This window comes from Glycine soja, chromosome 11, assembly GCF_004193775.1.
Source record: "Glycine soja cultivar W05 chromosome 11, ASM419377v2, whole genome shotgun sequence".
In the NCBI taxonomy this organism is placed as follows: domain Eukaryota; kingdom Viridiplantae; phylum Streptophyta; class Magnoliopsida; order Fabales; family Fabaceae; genus Glycine; species Glycine soja.
In genome coordinates, this window is record NC_041012.1 from 49,103,991 (window position 1) to 49,116,309 (window position 12,319).

At 35.0% G+C, this 12,319-nt stretch overlaps 2 protein-coding genes across 3 annotated transcripts; one reads left to right on the top strand and one right to left on the bottom strand.

Annotated features, from left to right (window-relative positions):
* Nucleotides 1-318: 318 nt before the first annotated feature.
* On the top strand, nt 319-6,573 carry LOC114377470 (magnesium transporter MRS2-11, chloroplastic-like). 2 transcript variants are annotated; one of them, XM_028335993.1, is made up of 14 exons: nt 320-833; nt 1,063-1,135; nt 1,434-1,504; nt 2,080-2,165; nt 2,283-2,373; nt 3,138-3,206; nt 3,640-3,720; nt 3,806-3,971; nt 4,087-4,132; nt 4,625-4,705; nt 5,232-5,314; nt 5,891-5,934; nt 6,047-6,164; nt 6,389-6,573. In XM_028335993.1, the coding sequence occupies exons 1-13, from the start codon at nt 450-452 to the stop codon at nt 6,140-6,142; spliced, it is 1,371 nt and encodes a 456-aa protein (XP_028191794.1). In that variant the 5' UTR covers nt 320-449; the 3' UTR covers nt 6,143-6,164; nt 6,389-6,573. The 2 variants fall into 2 exon arrangements, with proteins under 2 accessions (XP_028191795.1, XP_028191794.1); XM_028335994.1 differs by lacking the exons at nt 5,232-5,314; nt 6,389-6,573 and having other exon boundaries at nt 319-833.
* A 1,760-nt stretch (nt 6,574-8,333) lies between these two features.
* On the bottom strand, nt 8,334-11,996 carry LOC114377057 (SRSF protein kinase 3-like). Its single transcript, XM_028335436.1, has 4 exons — nt 11,568-11,996; nt 9,822-10,808; nt 9,439-9,486; nt 8,334-9,169 (listed from the first exon to the last, which is right to left on the bottom strand). The coding sequence occupies exons 1-4, from the start codon at nt 11,754-11,756 to the stop codon at nt 8,753-8,755; spliced, it is 1,641 nt and encodes a 546-aa protein (XP_028191237.1). The 5' UTR covers nt 11,757-11,996; the 3' UTR covers nt 8,334-8,752.
* Between the last annotated feature and the right edge of the window lie 323 nt (nt 11,997-12,319).

The following is a 12,319-nucleotide window of genomic DNA, read 5'->3' on the forward strand; positions in this document are numbered from 1 at the left end:
AAATAAATAAAATATTTATACCGGAGGGGACTGTAGCATTCCAATTCTCAACAAAAAAAAAATCGAATGTCGTAGGCGCATTTCAGCCACACATAACCAACACCTAAACCATCATCCACAAATAAATGAAATAATGTATTTACCCTTCATTTAAATTTAGGATAAATTTACTCTGTTCACTTTTGGCACTTTTCGGTCGTTCCGTCAACTTCATTAGAATATTATTATTATTATTATTATTACTATGAAGTTAGATTAGATAAATTGTTATAGTAATTAATTAAGAGAACTATGTTATAATAATTAAAAAAAATCAAAGTCGGATAAATTATTCACCTGTTCCGTTTTGATCGTTACGGACGCAGCTTCAACTACCTCATCCTCCCTGCACGGCATGCACGACTACCATAACCATAGCCATAACCGCACCTGAACTGAACCACGCCAACATGGCGTTATTTTGGCCGCACGTGCTGCAGTTCCGTTCTCAACCTTCGCTCGGACATGCTAACTGCGTGTTCTTCTCCGATCTCACTGAATCCCGCTCTGTAGAACTTTCATGCACTGATTCCTTCACTCTGGTTCGCCGGTGCAAGATCTCCGGTCCGGCTCCGGCGGCGCTGAAACCGGTGAAATGCCTCGGCAGATCTACGGGGGAGAAGCAATGGAGTGACGCCGAAACCGCCGTATCCGACACCGACGAAGTTGCTGATGAACCGAATGACCGGAACCAAACTTCTGTTCCGACAAATGGTCGCGTTGAGTCGCAGAGGATTGCCACCACGTCTTCCGGCGACTCTCTCTCTCTCGGAATTCGAGAACCGGTTTATGAAGTTCGTTCTTACAAGCTCTGTTTTTTTTAATATTCTGAAATTTAATTGTGGAATTTCGGCATTTTTCCTGCTCCAGCTAAATGAACTAAAATCTAAAACCTTAGGATTAAATTAGCAGCTTCTTAATTTTATAGCATATTCTCCAGTTTTATTTATTAGTTTCGTTTTTTTTTTCCTTTATCTCACGTGTTTGTTTTGTTTCTCCTTCTATTTTATTTGAATTATGAAGGTTGTTGAAGTGAGGTCCAATGGGAAAGTATCAACTAGAAAAATCAACAGGAGACAATTGTTGAAGTCAAGTGGTAAGTAACATGCATCTATGTCTAAGCTTGAAGTTGAGATACTTAATACTCTGTCGCTAATATCTTATCACGTTCTGTTATTCAAGCTATATTGCTATGCTCATTTCAGTTTTGATGAGCTCAAAATTCAAAGGAGTTGCTTATAAACATAATTATGATATAATTTGCATAACAATTGTTTTTTGATGGGCCAATGCATTTCGTCTTTGTGCAATGATACCTCTTAATGTCGAGTGCGTTTACCTATTTATATCATTTATTAATTTTTCTAAATTCTATGTCCTGTTTAATTACTCAGGTCTTCGTCCACGGGACATTCGAAGTGTGGATCCTTCATTGTTTATGACAAATTCAATGCCTGCTTTGCTGGTAAAGTTTCGTCTCCCCCCCCCCATCATTTCTTAATACCTTGTTGAATGTATAAATGCACACACATTCTAGTTCATGACGATACGTACGGAGTGTCCTGTTGCCAAAATTTTAAACTGTACAGTCCACATATTATTGCTGAAAATTTGTATGCTTCATTATATAATTTAAGAAATATATTTTTATCTTCGTTTTCATCCTCATCCTCCCCAATTGCTGTAAACCACTGTCCAGTTACAATCGAGTATGTAGATAGGTAACAATGTAACATGCAAAACTAGAGCTGTGCTATAAAAGTGGAGTAAAAACTACATGAGACATCACTAAGAAATAAGAATCTAATCAATCTATTATGGAGGTTGATAAATAAGTTGTTCTTGAACAATGTATTACATTGTTAATAGAAATTCAGCTTCAAAATGAATTCATTTATGGTTCGTTGTATATTTATACACACACAAACCTTTTATTTTGTAAAGTTTACCACATATGCTGTAAAGATGAATGTACAACATTGATATGGTTTGTTGCCTTTATCAATTAATTATCTATTCCATTTCTTTGTCTTGTATTAGGTCCGGGAGTATGCTATACTTCTAAATCTGGGTTCACTACGAGCAATAGCAATGCAAGATTGTGTACTTATATTTGACAATAATCGGTATTATTTTAATTAATTTAATTCTGAAATAATTCATAAATTATGGGATGCATCACCATCATTATTCCTTTGATAAAGTAACAGAGTAGACTAAAAACTTCTGTTGATATTTATCAGTATAGGAGGGAAAGCTTTTCTGGAGACATTGCTACCTCGATTGAACCCCAAGAACAACAATGGAGGGCCATCAATGCCATTTGAACTTGAGGTTAGTCTGGAATTTCAAATTTGCTTCTCCATTTAGAATCCTGATTACTGAATAGGAGGAAAACAAAATAGAGTTTCAGTCACTTCCTGACGCACTCTTGCGCACTATGCACTAATGCTATAACCTTTTGTTCTGCTATATTATTGAGACAAAAAGCAGATCAGCAGTCCTACGAGACAAGAAAGAAAAGAGAAACTGATTTGAAATTGAATATGGTTTATTTTCAAAGGTTGAAATATGATAGTCACCTAGTCAGACTCAGGAATGAGGATAGAGTATGAAAATAAAATGAATTTCTTCCCAATTTTATTCTGCCGAATAAGTATAAATAAGATAAATATTAGAATTATAGTACTACAGTATATATTTATGGCTCAGGGTTTGGTAAACTTAAAGATGGTGGTTGCAGTGGAGTTTTAGGAATACTAATATAAAATAATGACGATAGTATACCTAATTAAACTAAAAATGCAGAAGGCCAAGAAAAGTGTGGGCCTTAAACAGAAAGCACATAGGGGGCTCTTAACTGTTTTTGACTTTTGGGAAGTCAATTTCCAATTAATTGGGTCCAACGGTTGTTACTTGTGGCAAATGCCCTCTTCAAACAACTTAAGGAATTTGAATATGACTGTTGATGAACGCATGCATATAATGAGTTGATTACCGTGGGTGTAATTTTGTATATTGTTAAGTTGTCATTTGACTTGTCATCTTACACACTGTTGTCAACTGTCTTTCCCTTAGTCATTTGATGGAACTTTCAGGTTGTTGAAGCAGCATTGCTTTCAAGAATACAGCGATTGGAGCAGAGATTGATGGACTTAGAACCTCGTGTGAGTATGGGAACACAGTGAGTAACTGAGTATATTTATGTTAATTCTTTGTATGTGTATACTTGCAGAATGCAGATGCTTGTTTCTATTTTTTTTTATAAGTAGTTATTTCTAAACCTGTCTCTGAATAAAAACCGGTAGGAAATTTTTGGCTTTATCTACTATTTCTTGTGTAATGTGTTCCAGCCACTCTGCAGACATTCTATAAGATCTTAAATGTATCATAAAGTGCATGTGCATCTCTTGATGCTTTATGAGATACTTTTAGCATAACACGGATACTGAAGCAGAAACTTTCTTATTTTAATATTTTATGGAGTATATTGGGTATTTGCTTTTGGGGTTAATAACAGATTATACATTTGCTTCTTCTCTCTTTCTATGAATTCATTCATTGATTGGAATTTTCTCTCCCTCTCCCCTTTGGTCCTAGGTACAAGCTCTTCTTGAGGCATTGCCAAATCGGTTAACTGGTGACATATTGGAGCAGCTTCGTATTAGCAAACAAACTTTGGTATTTTTGTCTATAGATTTTTTTAACCAATCATAAGTGGTTCTGGATAAATTAGATATTTATTTGCTTTCTGCCAAATTGTTAGGTTGAGTTAGGTTCTAAGGCAGGAGCTCTCAGACAGATGCTGCTTGACCTTCTGGAGGATCCCCATGAAATACGCCGTATATGTATCATGGGAAGAAACTGCACACTTAGTAAAGGAAACAATGATATGGAATGTTCAGTGCCTTTTGAAAAGCAGAATGCTGAGGGTAAGCTATTTCAATTTTAAAGGTGTTTTTTGTTTCTGACATCAATATGGATCTTTCCATTCCACTATAGAGCTATAACATAGCTTCTCATTTTCTTTTTTCTCATGATATGTAGAGGAGGAGGAGGAAATCGAAATGCTTCTGGAAAATTATCTTCAAAGGTTATTTTCATTCCAAATATGAGTGAGCGTTACATTTCATAATTGATTTTTTTGTGTAATTGTGTGTGTACTAACATGTTGAGGATTTATAATTTTATATGATATCTGTAGTACACCATGCAGCATTATTACATTGAAGAAACAAGTGGAAATCAAGAACCTTAACACTTCCCCTACCATTAATATTCGTATACAAGACTTCCATGTTATGCTCCCATGGATATCCTGAAGACTTTCTGTTAAGATGTACCACATAGGCTACGGATATGATCCAAGTGGTTCTTGAGTTAGACCCAGTCCATTTCTTTTACTCTCTAATCCATATTACAATATTTGAATCTGCATTTAGAAACAAGTCTCATAAAGCTTTCAAACTCCATACTTTGACTGAGTTTACTATTCTAGCCATAGCCAAATGCCAGTTGTTTTTTTGTAAGTCTCCCATTTCTAATGATTTCCGCACAAAATTGATTTCTCTTAATGTACTTACAGATGTGAATCTTGTCATGGTCAAGCTGAAAGGCTTCTTGATTCTGCAAGGGAAATGGAAGATTCTATAGCTGTCAGTTTGAGGTTTGAATATCTTTTCTCTCTTGATAAATGATTGTAGATAACTGCATTGAAAGATTACATAATTTGATGCTAGGAAGTTTTGCGCTCTTCTAAAGCCACGAATATACCAACCATGGGATTGTGTTTGGAGTGCCATCTTTGGATGCAATGTGGTAGCACAGTCTCATAATTCACATTAGGCATTGAACCATTTGATTTCCCATATTGTCATGAGGTCAAAATCATGGTATAATATTATGTCATTTAAGGACTTCAAAGTAAGACAGGAAAAGATCAATCAAGAATTTCAACATTCATATCTCACAATTAAAAATGCATGTTGAGTGCTGTTACTGTAAAGTTAAAAGAAGCATGTGGGTTCCTTCGTGCAACAGTCTTCCAATCAGTAACCTGAGAATATTATGCATGTAGTCAGTCCCTATAGATTAGGTTAAATTTAAACTCAATTAAAGAAAAGAAATTTGTTGGCGTCAATAACTCTATATATTATTACAAATGTTCTAATAAAAATGATTTCATTCAACAGTTCACGTAGGCTTGAGGTTAGCAGAGTAGAACTGCTTTTGCAGGTTGGAACATTCTGTGTGGCAATAGGCGCCCTTGTAGCAGGTACAGAGTTTGGGTGATTATTTGATGCAATATATACAATGGGTTGTACAAAACCAGCCACAGTTTTAACCAAAATTTATTTAATTAATCACACCAAATCCACGTTAACCAGTTAACCAAAAGTGATTTCACATTATTTACATCAAAATTAACTAGTAATTAAAGTGAACTCAAACTTGGTTAGTTATATTTTGTTAAGGGTTTAGATGGCATCCAAACAGCCCACTGCACTCATTTCTTTAAATTTAACAAATATGATCGTTTAGTTCTGAAGTTTGGCTAAAATCATGCATTCTACCATTTAATGTCTTGGGTGCATGGTATATTAAGTTGCCGCTATCAATGTCATGGCTCCATTTTTCAGTTTTAATATACTAATCTATAAAGGACTTACAAGATTTAGAATAGGATGTACTAAATTTGATCTTGGAAGGAATGTCACAAAGGAACATGCAGGTTACATAAAAACTTTTGGTTAGACAGCACGATTAATTATGTAAAATGGAGGGGGCTGGTTGATTATCTTGGAGAATATTATGTCTGTTGCCTGATTTTATTGTATTTTGGTGACTTCAGGTATATTTGGCATGAACCTGAAGTCCTATCTTGAGGAACATGTGGTATGTGAATTGGTTTCTTAAGTCTTATTCCGTGCATGGTTTGCTTGATTCTTATTGGAAGCTGTTGCTGATCAGTCTTGTTAAAATAACCAAATTTTTTTATCTGATGCAGTTGGCATTTTGGCTGACAACAGCAGGGATAATTATTGGTGGCATTATTGCTTTCTTTCTAATGTATTCCTACCTCAGGGCTAGGAAAATATTTTAATTGGAAGAAACTTATAAACTAGGTAACTTTAATCTGTTTCCCTGGCAACACAGCTCTAAATATTTTTATTCTTCCGAGATCTTGAGTATGAAACAGTTGTGGATCTATTATCATGAATTGCCAATATAGCATCTTTAACTCATGATATTTTCAAGGCTTTAATGACCTTCGAAGGTTTAGTGATCGACATAACTACAATCTGTATCAATTTCTCCGAATCTGAAGGGAATCTATTTCCTTTTTCAGGTGATGTCAGGTTGTGAACAATAGTAAGCACCAAACAAATGCAGTGATTTACACGAGGATTAATCATCCAAAATGGCTTCGAACGTATGCATGATGGTACTCACATTACTGAGCTGCGACAAGCATTAGTTTTTATTCTTGTTTTGGAGAGAGGGGGGGGGGGGGGGGGATACATTTTTTTCTTATTCTTGAGTTAATAATGTATATGGCTGACAGTCATGATAGTTTGTCAGCCTTCAAGAGATCGTTCGGTTGTGGTCTATGTGGGGGGGGGGGGGGGGGGGGGGTCTTGTGTACACTAAAACATTATTCAACTTGCAATGTTATACGCTATCTTTAGGTTCAAGGGCACTGCATCATAAAGGTAGTTGAATGCAGACGTCGATCAACATTTTTGTTGGGAGTATGACAATGTCAAGCAAATTTTTAGAGAAATGATGCGCGTCTAAAATCAGTAAATCAAGTAATGGTGGTAGCAAATGATGTGCACGGTTACATAAGGCGCATTGATTGAACCACTTCTTAAGAAGAAATTAAATAGTGTAAACTTTGTACCATAATTAAAAACCATGAACAAATATCTGGCTACTTCAATTATCGGGTTGATTAACTAAGTTTTTAGGAAGTTGAAAGATAATCTGCTGCACAACTCATTCTCTAATAAAAGCGGGTGATTCAAATTCTTCGGTTCTAGGTCGCATGGCCTGTGAATATTTGTTTACGTTTGGTTATCTGAGCTGTTGATGCAAACTGAACATCTAACATGCGACTTTCAAAGACGTAATTGCATGAATAATGAATTACATCCAGATTCAGTCAATATTAAAAAAAAAATAATCCAAATATCAATTCCTAATGCTTAGATCTCGTAAAAGAAATTTCTCTCCATGAATGCTGATTTCATTTTTCATTTTAGAAGTATTATTTAAATCGTGTATTTCATATTCGTACTAAATAGTATGAGTCATTAGCTAACTGTTAAACTGATTAAATCACTTGACTATCTATAGTTCATCACTTACTGAGGTTCTTGTGGGAAGTAGTTGATTAAGAGGATCTCCAATGGATAATTTAATCAATTCATTTTAAGCTATTTATCTTATGTTAATTGGTCTCTATAATGTCACATCATAGTTAAATAACTCATGTATTTTATTCCAATGACATAATTTAAAATAACTCTTAAATTACTTCCTTAAATGATCCTTAAAAGACAAGAAAATAATTTTTACTTATAAGTAACTAGAGCTTAATTTTAAGCAAGCAAATATGATACATAAATCACCAAAAAAAATTAAGTAACGTGTCTAAAAATAAGTAACTTGTTAAGTAACGAGTTGGATATGCTCTAAATGCATATAAAAAATAATCGTTTACTTTTTAGAAGTTTTTTACAAAAAGCTGGCAAAATCAAATTATTAGTTCTTCAAAATGTGTTGGGCTTAATATGTAGTCAGCATCAAACATACTTAATCTCACAAAAAAAAATATATTTAATCTATAAATATCTAAAAATTTATGACACAATGGTTGAATTGATTTAATAATTAAGAGGTCTATTTGAGAATAAACAATTTAATCCTTCATAGTCACCTATATCATTGCACAAGTTCTTTAAAATTTTTGGTCGCCAAATTAATCTATCCAAATTTTTGGTGAAACTACCCTGGATTAATACCGAGTATTGATTACCTTCTTTAAAAGATTTTACTATCAAACTAGTCGCATATTTAATTTGTCACTAAATTAGTCCTTTGAAAAATCTTTATATCACTAAATTATATCTCAGAATATTCAGCTTAAGAAACAAAATATATAAACTCTGATTCGGCAAAATATATTACATCTATGTACATACTGAATCCTAAGCTCAGTTTTAGGATAAAACTCCGACGTGAATTACTAAAAAAAAAAAAAAAACACACCAAAACTAGGAAACAAAAGATGCAGTTGATAAAGTCTACAGCAACAAAATCTGATATTGATACATAAAAAAATAATAACTCATTCAAATGTACATTACGAGCCCCTCAAATATAGCAGTTCTGAAAAGATGAAAATCTAACCTAGGGCTAGGGGGAAGCCTCAAACAAATTCTCCAAAAAGAGAAGAAAAAAAAAGTGCTTACATCAGTGTGCTTTCTACTGAATGTGAAGGAAGCTATCTTTTAGACATTAAGTTCTGTAATAGGTGATTTAGCTTCCTTACAAAAGGCTTCCCAAATGACAACCTCATGTATGACCTATGCTGCATGCAATGCTTAATATAACAGTTAAATATAATATCACGCTCCAAGGACCATCCATGATTGCCATATAAACAAAAACAGGTGGTATACCCCAATCCAAATAAGCCAATTTGCGTCTATTCTGATGGCTTCATAGATTGGAACTCTTTGAGTGGCTTTGGATTTCCATCTATGGCCATATTCCCCATGCCAACTTCCACAGCCTCCTGCTCAGCCTTTTCCCTCTGCATTTTTTCAGATATTTCCCCTTCAATAGCATCATCTTGCTTCACAGCAGTCAATGAGGGCTCGAGAGTGAAGGGACCTGCACTGAACCAAGGATGCTGAAGGCATTGAGCAGCAGTTGGCCTCTTTTCAGGGACAAAATCAAGTAATGGAAGAAGGAAGTCGGTCATGTTATTTGCTTCTTGATCACTGAAATCATACTTCTCCGTCAGCACCTTATTAAGAGGCCAGAAACGCAACCGACGAATGTGCCTCAAATCGCCATATCTATTAAAAAAATCTCGGGAATAGCGTCCACCAAGTGCAATCTGAAAGCAACAAATGTTCAATTTTTGTGGAAGGGAACAGTTAAGGATTGACAATGATCAATTAAAAACAGATTGTAGTAAACAACTACCATATTGTTTGTTTTTCAGAAAGCAGAAGAATTCATTAAAACAGCATAAGAGTATAATGCAATACCATCAGCAAATTGTCTATAATATGTTGGAATAAGTTTTTCTTGATCATATCAATAATTCAACATGCAAATTGATAATAATAATCCAGATGTTCTACAGCCAAATGCCAAGCCTACCTTGCGAGGCATCATCCCAAGAAGCTCCATCATCAATGCCAGATGATCCTGTAGAGTAAATTACAAAATGTCAACTCATTTATTCTAGATTGAAATTGACGTCCTAATAAACACAGCAGCATTGCACATTTTTATACATTTCTCACAGGAAAATAGGAAATGATGACATTTTCACATCAGCATTGCACAAAATTGAATTTTCCCATTGCATAACAATAAAACCATATGGTTAAGGACAACATCTCTCAGAAAAAGCATGATAAAAAGCCAGTTTTCATGGTCAAAATAATATTATTATTAATATTAACAGCAAACATTAGATGATTATTAGAGCAATAAATGAAGCCAACAAATTCTTTCAAAGTCTAAACAGGTGCACTTACCTCATCCCTATCATAGTTGTCACCACTATGAGGATCAAAAAGAACATCACCAGATGCAAGCTCAAAGCAAATGCAAGCAAAGGACCACAGATCTGCTGGAGTTGAATATTTAGATCCAAGAAGTACCTCAGGACACCTATACTGCCTTGTCTGAATATCATTTGTGAATTGTTTATAGGTCCAACAAGCATTACCAAAATCAACCAGCTTGCACTTAAGATCAACAGCTGCAAGCAACTTCTTTCTTGTAGAGCGGCTACCTCTCCTATTACCATGACTTCCTTGTGGAATATCTTTATTTTCAGAAGTCTTTGTTGATTCATCTTTCCTCACAGGACTATTAGGTTTAACTTCACCAGATTCTACACTAGGTTTCACATCATTACTACAATCATCTTGCTCATCAGATGCTTTGGAATCCTCCTCAGCTTCCTCAGCATTTTCCCTCCCAGCACAGCTTTGAGCAGCCTTTTTAGCCTTTTTCCGCAATTTCTTTTTCTGATTCTTGGTCAGATCTCCATTCAAACTTTTATTTGCTATTGTTGCCCCATTCTTGGTCACAGTCTTATCCTTCGTGTTTGGAAGGATAAGTGGAATGCCTAATTTTCTAGGATCCTTAGATGGATCGATTGGAGACAAAAGCAAGACATTCTCAGGCTTCAAATCAGTGTGTATTACAGAAAGCTCACGATGCAAGTAATCCAAACCCACCAAAATATGGAAACAAATTTCCTTGACCATGGGAAGGGGAACCCCTCGATAATCACTATACTTGATAAGTGTGAGAAGATTATCCCCAAGGAATTCAAAAACCATACAAACATGTTGGCCATTAGGTCCTGAATGCTTAAAGTGATCCAAAAGCTTTACAACACATTTCTTGTCATCTGGATCCCCGTCAGCAATTTGTTTAAGAATCTTTATTTCATCCATTGCCGCTTCAGTGTAATGCTGAGCACTCTTTTGAATTTTTAAGGCAACAAATCGCTGCAAACAAACAATTTAAAGCATCACTAACAAAGTTCCAAACTAAAGATTGCCGCATGTATGTTAGCAAGGTATTAAAAGAATGAAGAATAACATAGGCCCCATTTGGATAAACTTCTCCGTAAGCCCTTATAGGAGAAGAAAATAAGAAGGAAAATGTATTAGTTTACCTTCTTATTTTTCTTCTTCTACAAGTGCTTATGGAGAAATTTATCCAAACAAAGTCATAGTCCTAAAGTGAATTCCCACCTAATCTCAGGAACTCTAGTGTCACACAACAGACATGCTCACTTAGAAAGAACAAGGGCACAAAAAACCGAATAACTACTTGCAAAATTTGTTAGCTGAAGAAGACAGAGAGATCAATAGTCAGAATAAAATAAAACAAAAGATCAAGCAGCAGAACCTCTGAGATCCTTTTATCAGATGAGTTTTGAGAATGATAATTTTTTTTTAAGAACCAATCATTTACTAATATTGAAAAGCATAAACTCCAATATAAACATTTTCTTTCAATCAACAACAGAAGGGAGGAAGGTCAAAGCCAGTCCATTGTTGATTAGTCCACAGCCCCAAAAAAAAGGATGACAAATAGAGACAAAAGCCCACGCTTTGTCGAAATCTCTCAAGCACAAACACCATAACAACCCAGATAAAGAACAAAACTCAAACTCTCTAAACTAAATGTGAATCGTCAAAAGCATTCATTTTTAGCACCCCCAAGTTGTGCTATGAGGAAACAAACAAAAGTGCACGCACCGATTTGTGAGTGTCCCAAGCGAGCCAAACAGTGGAAAAATGACCCCAACCAAGCTTGCTCTGCACCACATAGCTCCCATTCTTGAAAGTGTCACCAATCCGAACCGCATGGTACCCTCCACGCCTGTAATCTTCGGTTCCTTCGTCCTCCGAACTGTAATCACTCGCCTCACTCCGGTCCTCCGCCATTGAAGGACCTTCAAACACAAAAACACTCTGAGACAACGGAAGAATGAAATTGAGGAAGACGGATTGGAAATTTCAACGAGGACAAATCGATTTGACCAATGGTGGTTGCTGATGGGAAATGTTGGAGTGAGTTGGAGGCGAGAGATGGCCTTGAATTCAGTGAACAGTGGAGATGGAAAATTAGGGTTTTTGAGTTGGTCTTGTTGCCGGGAAAACAACTAAAGAACTAAGAACGGAACTTGTCTCAAGTACGTCAATGTTTTACCGTTTTAAATAGTTTACTTATTAAAATAATTGTGTGATAATAAATTTATCATTTCATTTAATAAAAAAATTGTATCTCCCATTAATTAATTTGCATACTTTAATTTTTTTAATTTTATTATTTTTAATAAATTACTATATGAGAAGAAATACTCCACTAAATTATAAATATCCCACTAATTTATTTTTTTTTGTAATTTTATAGTTTTCATTTTTCATTAAATTATATGCTAAGTAATTAATTTACTATCACTTGTGTAGGGTAAGAAATACCCACACAGAAATAATTATAAATTAAT